The following is a 14,314-nucleotide window of genomic DNA, read 5'->3' on the forward strand; positions in this document are numbered from 1 at the left end:
AGAAGTTAAGAGCATTGTTCTTCCAGAGGTTCTGAGTTCAATTCCTAGCAACCACATGGTGGCTCACAACCATCTGTAATGAGATCTGTTGCCTTCTTCTGACATGTAGGTGTACATGCAGACAGAATACTCTATATATAATAAATAAATAAATCTTTAAAAAAAAAACCCATACAGTTGTTTCCAGAGATTTAAGAGACTGTTTTGTTTTGAGATAGGGTCTCACTATGTATCCCTGGCTGGCTTAGAACTCACTCTGTAGACCAGGCTGGCCTCAAAAACTCAAAAAGATCTACTTGTCTCTGCCTCGTGAGTATTAAGATTAAAGGCGTGTTCCACCACGCCAGTCTGAACAAATAATTTGTGAAGCTTTTTTCTTTTTGTAAGAGAATAAACTGGCAATTGCAAGATGTTTATTCTATTAGAGTATCATCCTGTGTAATGGTGTTTGATTGAATATGAAAAACTGAGTGTGTATTCATTATTCTCTTTACAGAACAGAGGACAACACAGCAGGGCCAGGTGTATTTCTTACATACTCAGACTGGTGTGAGCACATGGCATGATCCACGAGTGCCTAGGTAAGAACATGTCTTAAACATTCTTGGTTTGGTTTTGTTTTTGTTTTTTTTTCAGGCTGGGTCTTACTATGTAGCTCTGGACTCGCTATATAGGCCACACTGGCCTCCATCCCCCTTTCTCTGTACCCCAAGTGTTGGGATTAAAGGTGTGAGCTACTATGCTTGGCTCGTAAATTCTTCATATCAGCCGTGACTATCCATTTTACCCAGGGTTTCTTGATTTAAAAAAATTTAATTTCTAAGGACAGTTTATGTAAAAGTTTGGCTTTTCCTGGTAGTATACTTCAGCTCAGTATTCAGTAGATAGTCTAGATACTGTCTATAGTCTCATCCCAGTTCCCTGCTAGTCTTGGACTACTTTCCCGTGAGCAACCCCTGCTAAAAAAAATGTCGGAAAAATGCATATCTTTAGGAGTTTGAAATGTAATTTCAGGAAAAACATGCAAAACATACCCATTAGAAAAAGAGCAGAGGGGAGTTGTTGTCCAGTGACCATGTGTAAAGTCTGAGAAGTCTGGCAAGGGTGCAGAGCAGACTGGAGTTCTAGTGGGAATCAACCCTGTGGTGCACATACACGTTTATATGATGAGGGAGTTGGATATACAAAATTCAATCCAAAAAAGAAGCCACACCGTGTGGGGATGGGATGAGATCAAGAGATCTTCCCTTTAGATCTTCTCTGTCCAAACCTCCATTATGTATTTGAAAAACAGGTGGGTCTGCAGAGTAGGGTCACTTTGGACACTGTCTTATAAACAAAATGAGTATAATGAAAATAGTTAACAGTTTAGAATTAAAAACTTTTCAGGGTGACTATGTTGTCATTAATTATTCTATCAGGTTTGCCAATTCTGTGTCTCCCCAAGGTAGTGTTCTCTCCTCTCCTCTCTCTTAATAAACTGAGTAATTTTTAAAAAGCAGTAGTTGAGGGCGAGTTTTACATTTATTAAGTTTACTAAAAGAGCTGGGCTGTGGTGGTGTACGCCTTTAATCCCAGCACTTGGGAGGGAGAAGCAGTTGAATCCCTGTGAGTTTGAGGCCAGCCTCGTCTACAAGAGCTAGTTCCAGGACAGCTAGGACTGTTACACAGGGAAACCCTGTCTCAAAAAAAAAAAATACTAAAAGAAATCTAAGGACCTAAAGATGAGAACTCAAGTGTTAAATTGTGCACTCTCCCACAAAAAAATTAAAATGTAAACAAAAGTCAGGTGTGGTAGGGTTCACCTTTAATCCCAGCCCTCTGGAAGCAGAGGCTGAAGATCCAGATCTCTGTGAATTCAAAGCTAACCTGGTCTACATAGCAAGTTCCAGGCCAGCCAGGACTAGATAATGAGACCCTATCAAAAGAAAGAAAAGATGTTTTATGTAGAGGGACCAGTGGAGTTAGGTGTACATATACAATCCTAGCACTTAGGAAACAAAAACTAATCCCATGTTTCAGGCCATCCTAGGGTACAGAGTGAGATTCTGTCTCACACTAATAACAAAAGTTTGTGTGGAGTATTGACATCTATATTTGAATAAGACTTTGAAGTCATAATGCTCTATATTATTTTTCCTTATCTCCATGCCCCAATTATCTTTAAACGCTGTTTTGTCTTTCGTTTTGGAGCATCCTTTAGCAATTGTGCCTTTGATATGGGAGGTTATAATCCTTTAAAATATCAGGTATTAAAAAGCTTGGCTAAGTCTGCTGAGTCTTTAAAGATAACAGCAAAGCAGTACAGAGGGCTTCTTTACAGAGCTTTTCCATATAGTATATCCAGCTTGATTCTGCTTAAAGGTGCGCAGAGCCCTCCAATAGCCAGGGTCTTAGACGTCCCATTCATCACAGTTTGCATTTCTCGTTTAATTCTTGTTATTCAGTGTACTGCATACTGACTGGAGTCTTAAAGTATGGACATGTGACGTCTTTTTTGTTTGTTTTTGTTTTTTGTTTGTTTCGTTTTGTTTTTTGAGACAGGGTTTCTCTATGGCTTTGGAGCCTGTCCTGGAACTAGCTCTTGTAGACCAGACTGGGATTAAAGGCATGTGCCACCACCGCCCAGCTATTTTTTTTAAAGCTTTCTAACTAACTTTTTGTTAATTCTCCATTTGGACATAAAAATGTTTTTTGTGGGTTTTGCTCTTTTAATTAGTTCTTTAAAGCTCTCCATGTTTCACTGTAGATTTATACATTCTAAGTAAAATTCTATAAAATCAAATTTTACATTACATCAATAGTAGAATTATTTGTCCTTGTTTCCCCCTTCTAAAAGTTGACTGCAGTTATGGGGTTCAAATCCAGGGCTTGTACATGCAAAACAAGTTCTCTTCCATTTGCTGTTACTTCCTACTATTCTTAGGTCATTTTTATCCTACATAGTTTATAATTGTTTTTTTTTTTAATTTTTATTTATCTTATGTATATTTTTTTTGCATGTGTGTGTATCTGCACTATATGCATACCTAGTGCCTGTGGAGACCAGAAGAAGGCATTGGGTCCCCTAGAACTGAAATTACATATGGTTGTGAGCCACCATGTAGGTGCTGGGAATGAAGTTCAGGTCCAGTGGGAGAGCATCCAGTGCTCAAAACCACTAAACCATCTCTCCAGCCCTTGTTTAACCCCCCCCCCTCTCTCTCTCATGTTTTGATGTTTTGTCAGTATATATCTGTGTAATGTCAGATCCTGTGAAACTGTAGTTTCAAACTGTGAGCTGCCATGTGAGCTGGGTTTTTAGAGAACCCAGGTCCTCTAAAAAGCACAGTGCTCTTAACTGCTGAGCCATCTCTCCTTTTTCCAGCCCATTTCTTTTCTTTTTTTTCCTTTTTTCTTTTTTTCTTTTTTTCTTTTTTTCTTTGAGACAGGGTTTCTTTGTGGCTATCCTGGAACTCACAGCCATCCACCTGCCTCTTACCGCCCTAGTGCAGGGATTAAAGGAGCATGCCACCACCACCCAGCTTGTTTAAACATCTTAAACATTACACCCTAATTATTTTCTTTGTGGTCTCTTGTACTTAGAGATCCAAGATCCAATTCTGTGGCTGCTAGCTATCACAGTAGTGCTCACTTCTAAAATCTCCATTGATTTTAGGCTGTGTGGTTGTTACTTGAATTTGGTATGGTTTTTGTTTGTTTGCTTGCTTTTGAGGTGGGATTTTTACTGTATAGCCCTGGCTAGCCTAGAACACAGAGATTTCACCTGTTTCTGCTAGGATTAAAAAGGTGTGTGTGTGTGTGTGTGTGTGTGTGTGTGTGTGTGTGTGTGAGAGAGAGAGAGAGAGAGATAGAGAGAGACAGACAGACCTGTTTCTGCTGGGATTAAAGGTATGGAGTGGGGGTTAAAGATGATACAATCTTGGTGTATAGCCTAGGCTTGGCTTGCACTTGGCACTCTTCCTATTTCCTTAGCCTCTGAGTGCTAGGATTGCTTTTGTATGCCACCATGCCTGATGTAAAAGCAGAAGTCACAATCATTGTTTGAAGAAATCTGTGAGAGTTGGAAATGACCTCAGCAGATACCGTACATCTTCACATGCAGCCACCAATACCTCAAGCACTCTGGGATGGTCTCTCTGTAGAAGGTGTTGATCTAGCAGGGCAGAGGATGAAAATTTGCAATGCTTTTGCTAGTTTCTGAACAGTCAGAAGGGAGCTAGAAACTTCCATGCCTTTGCGCACACCCCAACCAGCCACCTCAGGGTGTTTGGCTGTATTGTTCTTTACAGTTCTCTACATCCTTATGGTGTGTGATGTGGTAACAGTGGTCCTCATCTTTTAAAAGTACTTAAGCTTTTCTTTGTTCCAGCAGTAAGTCTAAAAGCATTTTTCTTAAGTGTCTTTACCAGGTTTTTCTTCATGAAGTTTATAGACTTCAAAGTTCAAAACAATGTAGTTACCTTACTAAAAAAATATACTGTGATTATTTCCAGCATCAGCATTTCAGTAATGTTTCCAGTTTTGCTTTGTTGGAGAGAATACAGTCACTCATGGCATGCATATTTGTTTGCGCCAACTTTATGATATAGTAAAGAAAGAAAATAGAGAAGAGAAATTTCTTAATATCAATTGATGCTTGTAAAGCAATACTTTCTGTCAAATATTGAAGTATAGTTTATGTTGGCAAGTACTGTGGTTGCTCTGTTTGAATTCAAAATGTGTATTACATTAAAGACTAGGAACTTACTAAAATGCAGACTGTGATAAGTTCTGGGCCATTTAGGGACTGGGTGTTGAATGTGCAAGTTTGGGAAACCATTGGGAATTAAAGATTCCAGCTGAACGTCTCAAGTTTCTGAAACAATACATTTTCTCAGACTTCATGGAATTGCTGTGTGTCACATACACTTGCTTCGCTCAGCAGGCCCAGCAATGAGGTATTTCTATTGTATATTTGTTTTGCAGGGATCTTAGCAACATCAATTGTGAAGAGCTCGGTCCTTTGCCTCCTGGATGGGAGATTCGCAATACCGCAACAGGCAGAGTTTATTTTGTTGACCATAACAACAGAACAACACAATTTACAGATCCTCGACTCTCTGCTAACTTACATTTAGTTTTAAAGTAAGTTTTGATTCAGTACATGTGGAAATATTAGTCTAAGTAAGAGGACATATCTGTGCTTTTGTAATAAATGTGAAAGAGTATCTGCTCCTTTAAATTTATAATGTTGATTTATTTTTATGATGCATTCTCAAGGAATAACTTTACTTCTTTTTATAACTATTTTTCTTGTCTATCCCATGCCTACGTACATTTATCTAACACTGTGACCCATTTATAGGTCTTTTTTTCTGGATTTGTCTTTATTGCATATCTGTAATTCCTTACTGTTCAGGAGCACTTTTTAAAATGCTAAGCACCTCTTAAAACTTAAACTGTGCCATTACTAGGGTTTATATAGTACTTCCTGCTTGCCCAGTCTAAAACTCAAGCTGTGCCATTACTATGATATATATGATATGCCTGCTTGCTCTGCACGGTCCAGCATGGCAGAGCTGTTTATGCCTCTGAGATGCCCCACTTCCAGGTACATAGCCGGTCCAGGTTGTTGTCAAGCAGGCCACAGCACACTGTTCACAAACCCCATCTAGATGCTCAGTCTCCCAAAAGAGCCAGAGGTCACGCTGGCTCATGGCAGCATGGCCCAGAAAGATGGCATTTTAAAATGGCAGCACGGCTTTTTTTTCCTGCTGCTGCTGCTAAGTCAGGAAAACCTCTCTTAAAGGAGCTGCAGCACGCAATTAACAAACTGTAAGAAGCTGTGTTAAGCTCTGTAATTTTTTTTTAATCTAGAATTCCTTTTCAAGCCCTCTCAGGTTTTACGTGTATTTAGTTGGCCACATGGGTGCCAGTTTGTAGCAGCAGGCCACTTAGCCGCTTGTTCATTTCCTGGCTGTCCAGACCCCCAAAATAATCACATAGGAACTGTATTAATTAAATTACTGGCCCACTAGCTCTATCTTCTTATTGGCTAACTCTTATATCTTAATTTAACCCATCTCCATTAATCAATGTATCACTATATGGCAGTGGCTTACCAGCTAAACTTCCAGCATCCGTCTCTGATGGTGGCTTCATGGCTTTTCTCTCTCTGCCTTCCTACTCCCAGCATTCAGTCCAGTTTTCCCCTCCTACCTAAGTTCTGCCCTATCAACAGGCCAAGGCAGTTTCTTTATTCATTAATGGTAATCACAGCACACAGAGGGAACTCCAACATCAGCCTTGAACTCATAGAGAACTGCCTGCCTCTGCTTCCTGAGTGCTGAGGTCAAAGGCATATGTTACCACGACAGGCCTATGGTCTATGATGATATTAAATTATGTTTTTTGTGATAATTTGTTTGGTGATAAATTTTATCTTTGTTGCTCAGGCCTCCTAGAACTGGTTTTATAATCTAGGTTAGCTTTGAACTTTTTATCCTCCTCCCTCAGTTTTCTGAGGACTGTGCATCTTTAATTTTCATTTTCCTAGGTATTCATGTGGTAAGCTTATTCTTTGTGTGTGGTATTTTGAGACAGGCATCCTTGAGTTCCCCAGGCTGGTCCTGTACTCACTCTGTGGCCTTAGCAGTCCTTGAAGTTGGGATCCTGTGCCTTAGCCTCTTGAGTAGCTAGCCTACATTACCAGGCCTGATTAAATACATTGTTACCTTATTCAATAGCTATGGCATGGTGTTTGTTTCAAGACAGGGTCTTATATACCCCAGCCTGACCTTGAACTACTATGTAGTAGAGAATGACCTGACTTCTAGTATGGAAGTACCATGCCTGCCTTATAATGAAGTTTTTCTAACTTTGTTTAATTTTTTTAAGCTCATACAGTCAGAGAGATGGTCTGTGTGTGAATGGCAAAAAAAAAAAAAAAAAAATTGTTCTTGGAGCAAATGCTTTGGCTGTCAATCAAATAAAAAATGAAGTTAGTTTAACTATTAGTCTAAATTTTAGGGACCTATTATGTATGGATTATATATATGTGTGTGTGTGTGTGTGTGTGTGTGTGTAAACATTAACAAATATTTGTAGATTGCTTTGATTTTAAGGTTTTTTTTTTAATTTTTGTTTTTCCTCTTTCAACATTTTAGGAAGTGAGGGAAAAATTCAGATTGTTATACAAATCATTGAGAGGGTAATTATGCAAGCCAGAAAATAAGAGTGGGCAAGTTACATTTTAGAGCTGAATCTTGAGTTTAAGCCAAGAAGAGCCTGAATTAGTTTTTTGAGAGGAAGCAATGGGAGAAGTTGCTCTTAGAAGTCTGCAGTAGGCTTGTGTGTGTAACATGTTCATGAGGGCAGCCTGTACTGGTGTGGGTCCCTCAACGTCCTCATTTCTGTCCTTCAGAATCCCTCCTGAGATACAGTGGTGACTCCCTTTAAAGAGATGTTTTTAATGTTATGAAGTTAAATAGTTCCTGTGTATGAGGCCTTAGCATATTTTATACATACATACATACATACATACATACATGACATTATGTATATATAATGTTAGGATATTATTAAATATATTATAATTATTAATGTAATGATATAATATATACTCCTAAATGTGTGTATATTATATATAATATCCAGATATGAGATTATTAAACTATTGCAAATATTGTCATTAGGGCTCAGTAAATCACCTAGCCAAGGACACATATCCTTCTTAGAAACCCTATTTAAAAACTTGCTTGAAAAGCATACTTTGTACAATTTAATAAACAACAAGTAACTATGTCAATCATAGTGGTTAAAATAACTAACATTGACTCTGCTTGTTGTGCCCTGAACACTGGGTAAACATTCTTCCTGCTGTCTACATTCAGTCCTGTCTTCATGGGTAAGAAAAGTGGAGCCTCAGACAGTGTCACAGCTTTCCCAGAGTACATAAAAAGTGCTGCAGCTGAGATCTGAATTCAGCCTGATGTGGAGGGTCTTTCCCCTTTCCTATTCCTGTTTTCATCCTTTACACTATTCCTGTTGTTTTGAATGGTATCACAGAAATTCTACCTTAAAAACTAAAGGAAGCTTTAAAAAATCAACTATGAACAAAGACTACAATTTGATTTCTTTCTGTTTATCAGGCTTACTTATTTCAGGAAAATAATTTGTGTGATAAGGTCTCTGGACGTTGTCAGAAAACTTACAGTGAGCAGATTGGCATCCCCACTGTCTTCTGACCAGTGTAGACATTATCCCTTTTATAACGGCCCCTTACACCCTAATATAGCTGAGGAGACAGGCTACTTTACTGTTTTTTTATTCTGTATTTTAGACTGAAACAGTTGTAGGAAGAAGGATCTCCATCAAGTTGTCAGTTCAGATTTCTGTTTCGTTTGTCCAGAAAAAGTCTCTGGATGACAAGCAGTGCTTGGCACCCACCTGAATTTTAAATTGAATGATGGGAAAATGTGGAGGAAACTGTGCCTGAACAATTAATTGTCTTAGCATCTGCATATGGTTTCATGAATAGAACCTCAGTAACCAGTTTTATTGGACTGATGATATGCCCCAATAAGGCTTAGGAAATGATAAATTTCTTTTACATTCTGATTATGATTTAAATCTAGAATTGCAATCTTTTATGTTCTCAAGCATTTTGATAATAACTTCTGCTTATTTCCAGTCGTCAGAACCAGTTGAAAGACCAACAACAGCAGCAAGTGGTGTCATTATGTCCCGATGACACTGAGTGTCTGACAGTGCCAAGGTACAAACGAGACTTGGTTCAGAAACTAAAAATCTTGCGGCAAGAACTTTCCCAACAACAACCTCAGGCCGGCCACTGCCGTATTGAGGTTTCTAGGGAGGAGATTTTTGAGGTAAATATATAAGCCTTAATTTCAACTAGAAGAAAATTAAATTTAGTGTTTTACTTGTTTTCTCTTTATTTTGAAACAGTTTCATTGTATAGCTCTAGGTAGCCTGGAACTCTTCATGTTGACCAGGATGTTCTCAAACACCTACCTGCCTCTGCCTCCCAAATACTCGAATTAAAGTCATGCACCATCATGCCTGGACTTTGTCTCACTCTTTCTAAGGAGACATTTTTTGAGATTTATATCTGATTGAAGTATTCTCATCAATTTTCTTCCTTCCATTTATCTATCTATCTATCTATCTATCTATCTATCTATCTATCTATCATCTATCTATCTATTTCTGAGATAGTTTCTCTATGTAGCCCTAGTTGTCCTGAAACTCTGTAGACCAGACTGGCCTCACACTCACAGAGATCTCTCTCCTTATGAACTTTTGTTTCTCAGAGCAGTTCTGGCCTTGTTTATAGTTGTCATTTGTATTTCAGAATGATGGAAAGAGCTTCCCACCTGGAAAACAGTAAATAGTAGGTGATGCTTGTGCACTAAAAGGGTCCAGAAGCTCCAGGTTCTTGGGAAGCAGATCTTCAGAGGCTCTGCAAGTGAACTCTGGAGATGGAGTCACAGTCATTGCCAAGGTTGGAGTGTTGGAGCTTGTTGAGGAGGCAAGACTTGAGACAAAAAGTAGATCCTTTCACAATGCTGGGCTGTGTGGGGGCTGGAGAAACAGCTTAGCAGTTAAGAGTACTTGTTCTTCTAGAGGACCTGAGCTCAGTTTCCAGCACCTCTGTCAGATGGCTCTCAACTGCCAGTAACTCAAGATTAAGGGAATACAATGGCTTCAACCATACGTGCACATGAATAAAAATTAAAATATGGGTATGTCATACTCATACATGTACATGAATAAAAATCAAGTCCCTAGCCAGAGATTCTGTTCTCCCTATCCATCCATAAGTGTCAAAATTAACTTCTTTCTGGGGTATCCTTCATGGTTAAGGTTGTAAAGATTAAGGCAGTTTAGAAACAGACTTGTACTGACTGGTGGAGCAGGTTCAAGGCATTTGTTGGCAAATGGAGACTATAATGGTGACATTGTTGTTAGTGCTAAGTATAACAGTAAGAGTAGCCACTGTCATTCAGACACCCATTGTTTTAGATAATCTCCATTGTCTGGGTACACAGAGGCTACCAAGGGAGCATGATAATCAAATCTATACTGTCCCAAGCAAGGTAAGAGACCTTTAGTCTAGAGGCACTGACATTGTTTTAGCACCTGTGTCCAGGAAACCATTGATAGCCAGTATTGGCAGTGGCCACCCTAGGCAGCTTTACCAGGGCCATCTTTGATACTATCTCCCAAGACCTGCAGCTACCTCAGACCTCTAGAAAGCGATGTGCTCACCCAGTCTTCCTATCAGGAATGCACAGATTGTCTTATAAAACTCAGAGTAGGGTCTCTGTACAGAAGCCCCAGGATCCAGCTGTTGGCTACTACAAAGGAATTTTATACAAGAAAAATAAAAGTAAATTAGGTCTATTAAAAAAAAAGATAAAGGCATGTGCCTTCATACTTAACTATATAACCCTGCACTCAGGGTTAGAGGAGATGGATCTCTGCAAGACCAAGGCCAGTCTAGTTTATATGGCAAATTCCAGCCCATCTAGAGGCCAACATTGTCTACAGTGTTCAAGGCCAACCTGGGCTTTGTGAGAGTCTGTCTTCATCCTGTCCTCCAAATAAAATGAAACTGTCCGTGTAATTAATATACTAATTATTTTATTTACGTTCTTTTAAAACTGTACTTTATTTTATATTTAGTTTCTACTGGTGCCCCTGACTTAAACTTAGATCAATCAAATTTATAAATCAGATTTTACATGAGTTAAATTAGTTCTGTAATTTGGAGAAAAAGAACTCAAAATTAGAGGCTAGCACACCTGATGGTGATGTTAACATTGTTTTTCAGGAGTCATACAGACAAGTCATGAAAATGAGACCAAAAGATCTCTGGAAGCGATTGATGATAAAATTTCGTGGAGAAGAAGGACTTGACTATGGAGGGGTTGCCAGGTAAAGTCTTGGCAGTAAATGATATATGGATTTTTTTAAGTTAATCTATGTGAGTGTTTTGCCTGTGTGTATGAATGTACCAAGTGCATGCAATGCCCACCGAGGACAGAAAAGGCTATTGGATTCCTGGGAATTGGAGTTACAACCATTTCAAGCCAGTGTAGCACAACCCAGGTCCTCTCCAGGAGCAGGCAGTGCTCTTAACTGCTAAACATCTGTCCAGCCCCCGTGTGAGTCTTCATACTAAACAAAATTAAGATGTGCCTATTATAACTTTGTCATGAATATTTAAGTATAAAACTCAATAGTGTTTGCAATACAGATGAAATCCACAATGAGGCTATGGTGTCAGAAGAGTAGTTAATACTCTCAGGATCATGGAAGCCCTGTGGGACTCTGTGTAGGACTGGCAGCCTCTGTTTGTATGTCTCTCCTCTTCAGCACATCTTATTTCCTCTGCCTCACACTGTCAGTTCTAAACTGAATGCTGATTCCCTTGACATGTTCTTTTGTTTGTTTTACTTTGTTGTGTTTGTGTTGCAAGGGGCAAGCTGCTTGTTGGTTCCCAGACGCCCTGCTAGCTTAGACCCGAAATAATCACACAGAAACTATATTAATTAAAACACTGCTTGGCCCATTAGCTCTAACCTCTTATTGGCTAACTCTTACATCATAATTTAACCCATTTCTGTTTATCTGTGTGTCTCCACATGACAGTGGCATGTCTCACTCTGGCTGTGGCTCCATGGTGTCTCCCTGATTTCACCTTCCTCCTCCCATGCTATAGGCCAAGGCTGTTTCTTTATTCATAAAGCAACACATAGACAGAAGGACCTCCCACACCATATTTGTTTACTCATATACATGTATATCTCACAGTGGTCCTTAGAATATTTTAATAGAGACGTATTATATGCTGTTTCTACTATATTCATAATCATACATTGAGTCCAACTTATTGGTTGTTCGTACATTAAGTCAGCTTATTTCTGATAGCATGTATGCTGTCAATTTTTCCAGGTGTGACATTTACTTTATATAAATAAATGTAATAGAACCACAGCCCTGAGCTGAAAATACTGTGTGGACTGCTAAGTAGTCTTGGTTCTACTGTTGTAAGTCCAACTTAAGCAAATTGTGTTTTTACCAAGTCTTGTAATTGTTAGTGCCTTACTAGTACCTGTTGTGTTTATTGGCCTTTTATCTAAAAATGAATATTTTCTTTATAGTTTTTTTTCATAACTATTACATTTTGTAGGATTTTAATATTTTTCTGTTTAGGTTATTTTTCTTTTATTAAAAATTTTTTAACTAAATTATAATTGCATCCCTTCCCTCCTCTTCATTCTAGCCCTTCTCATACCCCTCAAATTGATAGACTCTCTTTCCATGTTCCATATTCTGTCTCCAGTACAACAGAGAAGGAAGAGAAGTGGTATGGGGCACCCCACACAATGACCTGTGTGTCTCCCTATACCTACAGCTTTGGGGTCTCTGGGTTTATCTCATGGTTTACTTTAGACTTGGTACAGTAGAAGATGTTGAAATAGACATTGACATCTCTTTACTAGAACAGTACCACAAAACACTCCGCAGTCCAAAAAGTAAGAATAAATTCATGCTGTATTACTTTTTCTTTTTCTTTTTTTCTTTGTTTTGATTTTGTTTTTGTTTTGTTTTTTTGAGACACAGTCTCTGTGTAGCCCTGACTGTCCTAGAATTCACTGGGTAGACCAGACTGGCCTTGAACTCAGGGATATAGAAGTAGATTTCTAGATGAAGTAGATGTTTTGAATGAAAACACATTCTTCCCTTTATTCTTTATTTATCATGGGCTGTAAATTTTATTTAGCTTTTAAAGTGATAATTATAGGGCTACAGCATCTCATGAGCAGCTAAACTGCTATACTCACTGATGCTAAAGTATAATAAAATTGCTCCAAATTATGAACAATAACTGTATAATAAGTTTATTTGATCTTTAAAAATTTATTTTTTGTTGTGATTTAATAGAACTACAGCTAGTACTGTATTTTCTTTTAACTTAAAAGAATTGTGGAAACTGGACAAACGGAGCAAGGTCCTTGATCCCAGCACTCAGGAGGCAGAAGCAGGTGAATCTCTTGAGTTAGGCCAGCCTGGTTAGAGTCCAGTAAGTTAAAGCATTCCCCTTGCAATCCGAGGCCAGTCCCCAAACCGCATAAAAGTGGAAGGAGGAAACCAACTCCTCAGGGTTGTCCTTGGACCTCCCCATGGCACATGTGCTCACACATATCATGCAAACCCATAACAATAATTTTAAGAATTGAGAAATGACACTAGGGTGAGTAATGGCATAGCTCAATTAACAAATTCCTTTATCTTTTCCCCTAGGGAATGGTTGTATCTCCTGTCGCATGAAATGTTGAATCCTTACTATGGTCTCTTCCAGTATTCTAGAGATGATATATACACGTTGCAGATCAATCCTGATTCTGCAGTTAATCCGGTAAGAACTGTGGTCACAGCAGTGTGAATGTGCCGGAACCTTCTGCTCTCGTCTTTAAATGTTACTTGCCTGATCCTGGCCACATCCTCTGGTTCAGCAGTTCCTCTTCTTGAAAGCTGTCCCAGTAAATGATTATACATATGCTCTATACTCGGACACTTGGGTATCTACTATTGGTTATCCCCCAATGGACACAGTACAGTTGTTCATGCAGAAGATTGATTAAATTATGACATAAGTGGTGTGTATCTGGTGTGTGTCTGGTGGGTATCATGTCACTTAGAAGACAGAGGCAGATGGGATGGGAAGTCCTTCTGTACATGTGTTGCTTTTATTGGTTAATGAATAAAGGAGCTGCTTTTGGACAATGGCTTAACAGAATATAGCCAGGCTGGAAGAGATATATATAGAGAGAGTACGTGGAGTCAGTGAGGTGCCATGGAGCCGCCAGAGGAAGCCTTGTGGTAAGATATAAAAATAGAAATGGGTTAATTTAAGATTAAGAGTTAGAGATATGCTTAAGCTGTTGTCCAAGCAGTGATGAGACCCAAAGGTCAACTGATAATCAGATGGGCTGTAGTGAGCCCAAGAAGCACCTTGATGTCCTCCTTATAGGTACTCTGCTGCATACTGTTCTAATCCTTGTATGTCCAAATGTGGACTAGTCCTACAGGGACTAGTTAATTTGTGTTTAAACAGTAGCTGGGAGACTAATCCAGGTGTGACAACAGATCCATTTCTTAAATCTACAGTGTCCTAACGTTCAGTATCTGGCTAGTCAAGGAACCAAGGGTGTTAGGATTAAAAACTTTATTCCTTGACAAGATACTCAGAGAAAAGGATGTGCAAGTAGCTTTGCACAGGTTGTAAAGGAATCATTTTTTT

General features: G+C 38.9%; 1 protein-coding gene across 1 annotated transcript in view; it reads left to right on the top strand.

Annotated features, from left to right (window-relative positions):
* Positions 1–14,314, top strand: part of Smurf2 (SMAD specific E3 ubiquitin protein ligase 2) — a 94,095-nt gene that overhangs the window by 67,447 nt on the left and 12,334 nt on the right. The window contains exons 9-13 of the mRNA XM_038327722.2: positions 497–581; positions 4,969–5,127; positions 8,675–8,870; positions 10,838–10,941; positions 13,315–13,429. Of these exons, the coding sequence (XP_038183650.1) occupies positions 497–581; positions 4,969–5,127; positions 8,675–8,870; positions 10,838–10,941; positions 13,315–13,429 (659 nt within the window). The remainder of the gene's footprint in view (positions 1–496; positions 582–4,968; positions 5,128–8,674; positions 8,871–10,837; positions 10,942–13,314; positions 13,430–14,314) is intronic.

This window comes from Arvicola amphibius, chromosome 4, assembly GCF_903992535.2.
Source record: "Arvicola amphibius chromosome 4, mArvAmp1.2, whole genome shotgun sequence".
Classification (NCBI taxonomy): domain Eukaryota; kingdom Metazoa; phylum Chordata; class Mammalia; order Rodentia; family Cricetidae; genus Arvicola; species Arvicola amphibius.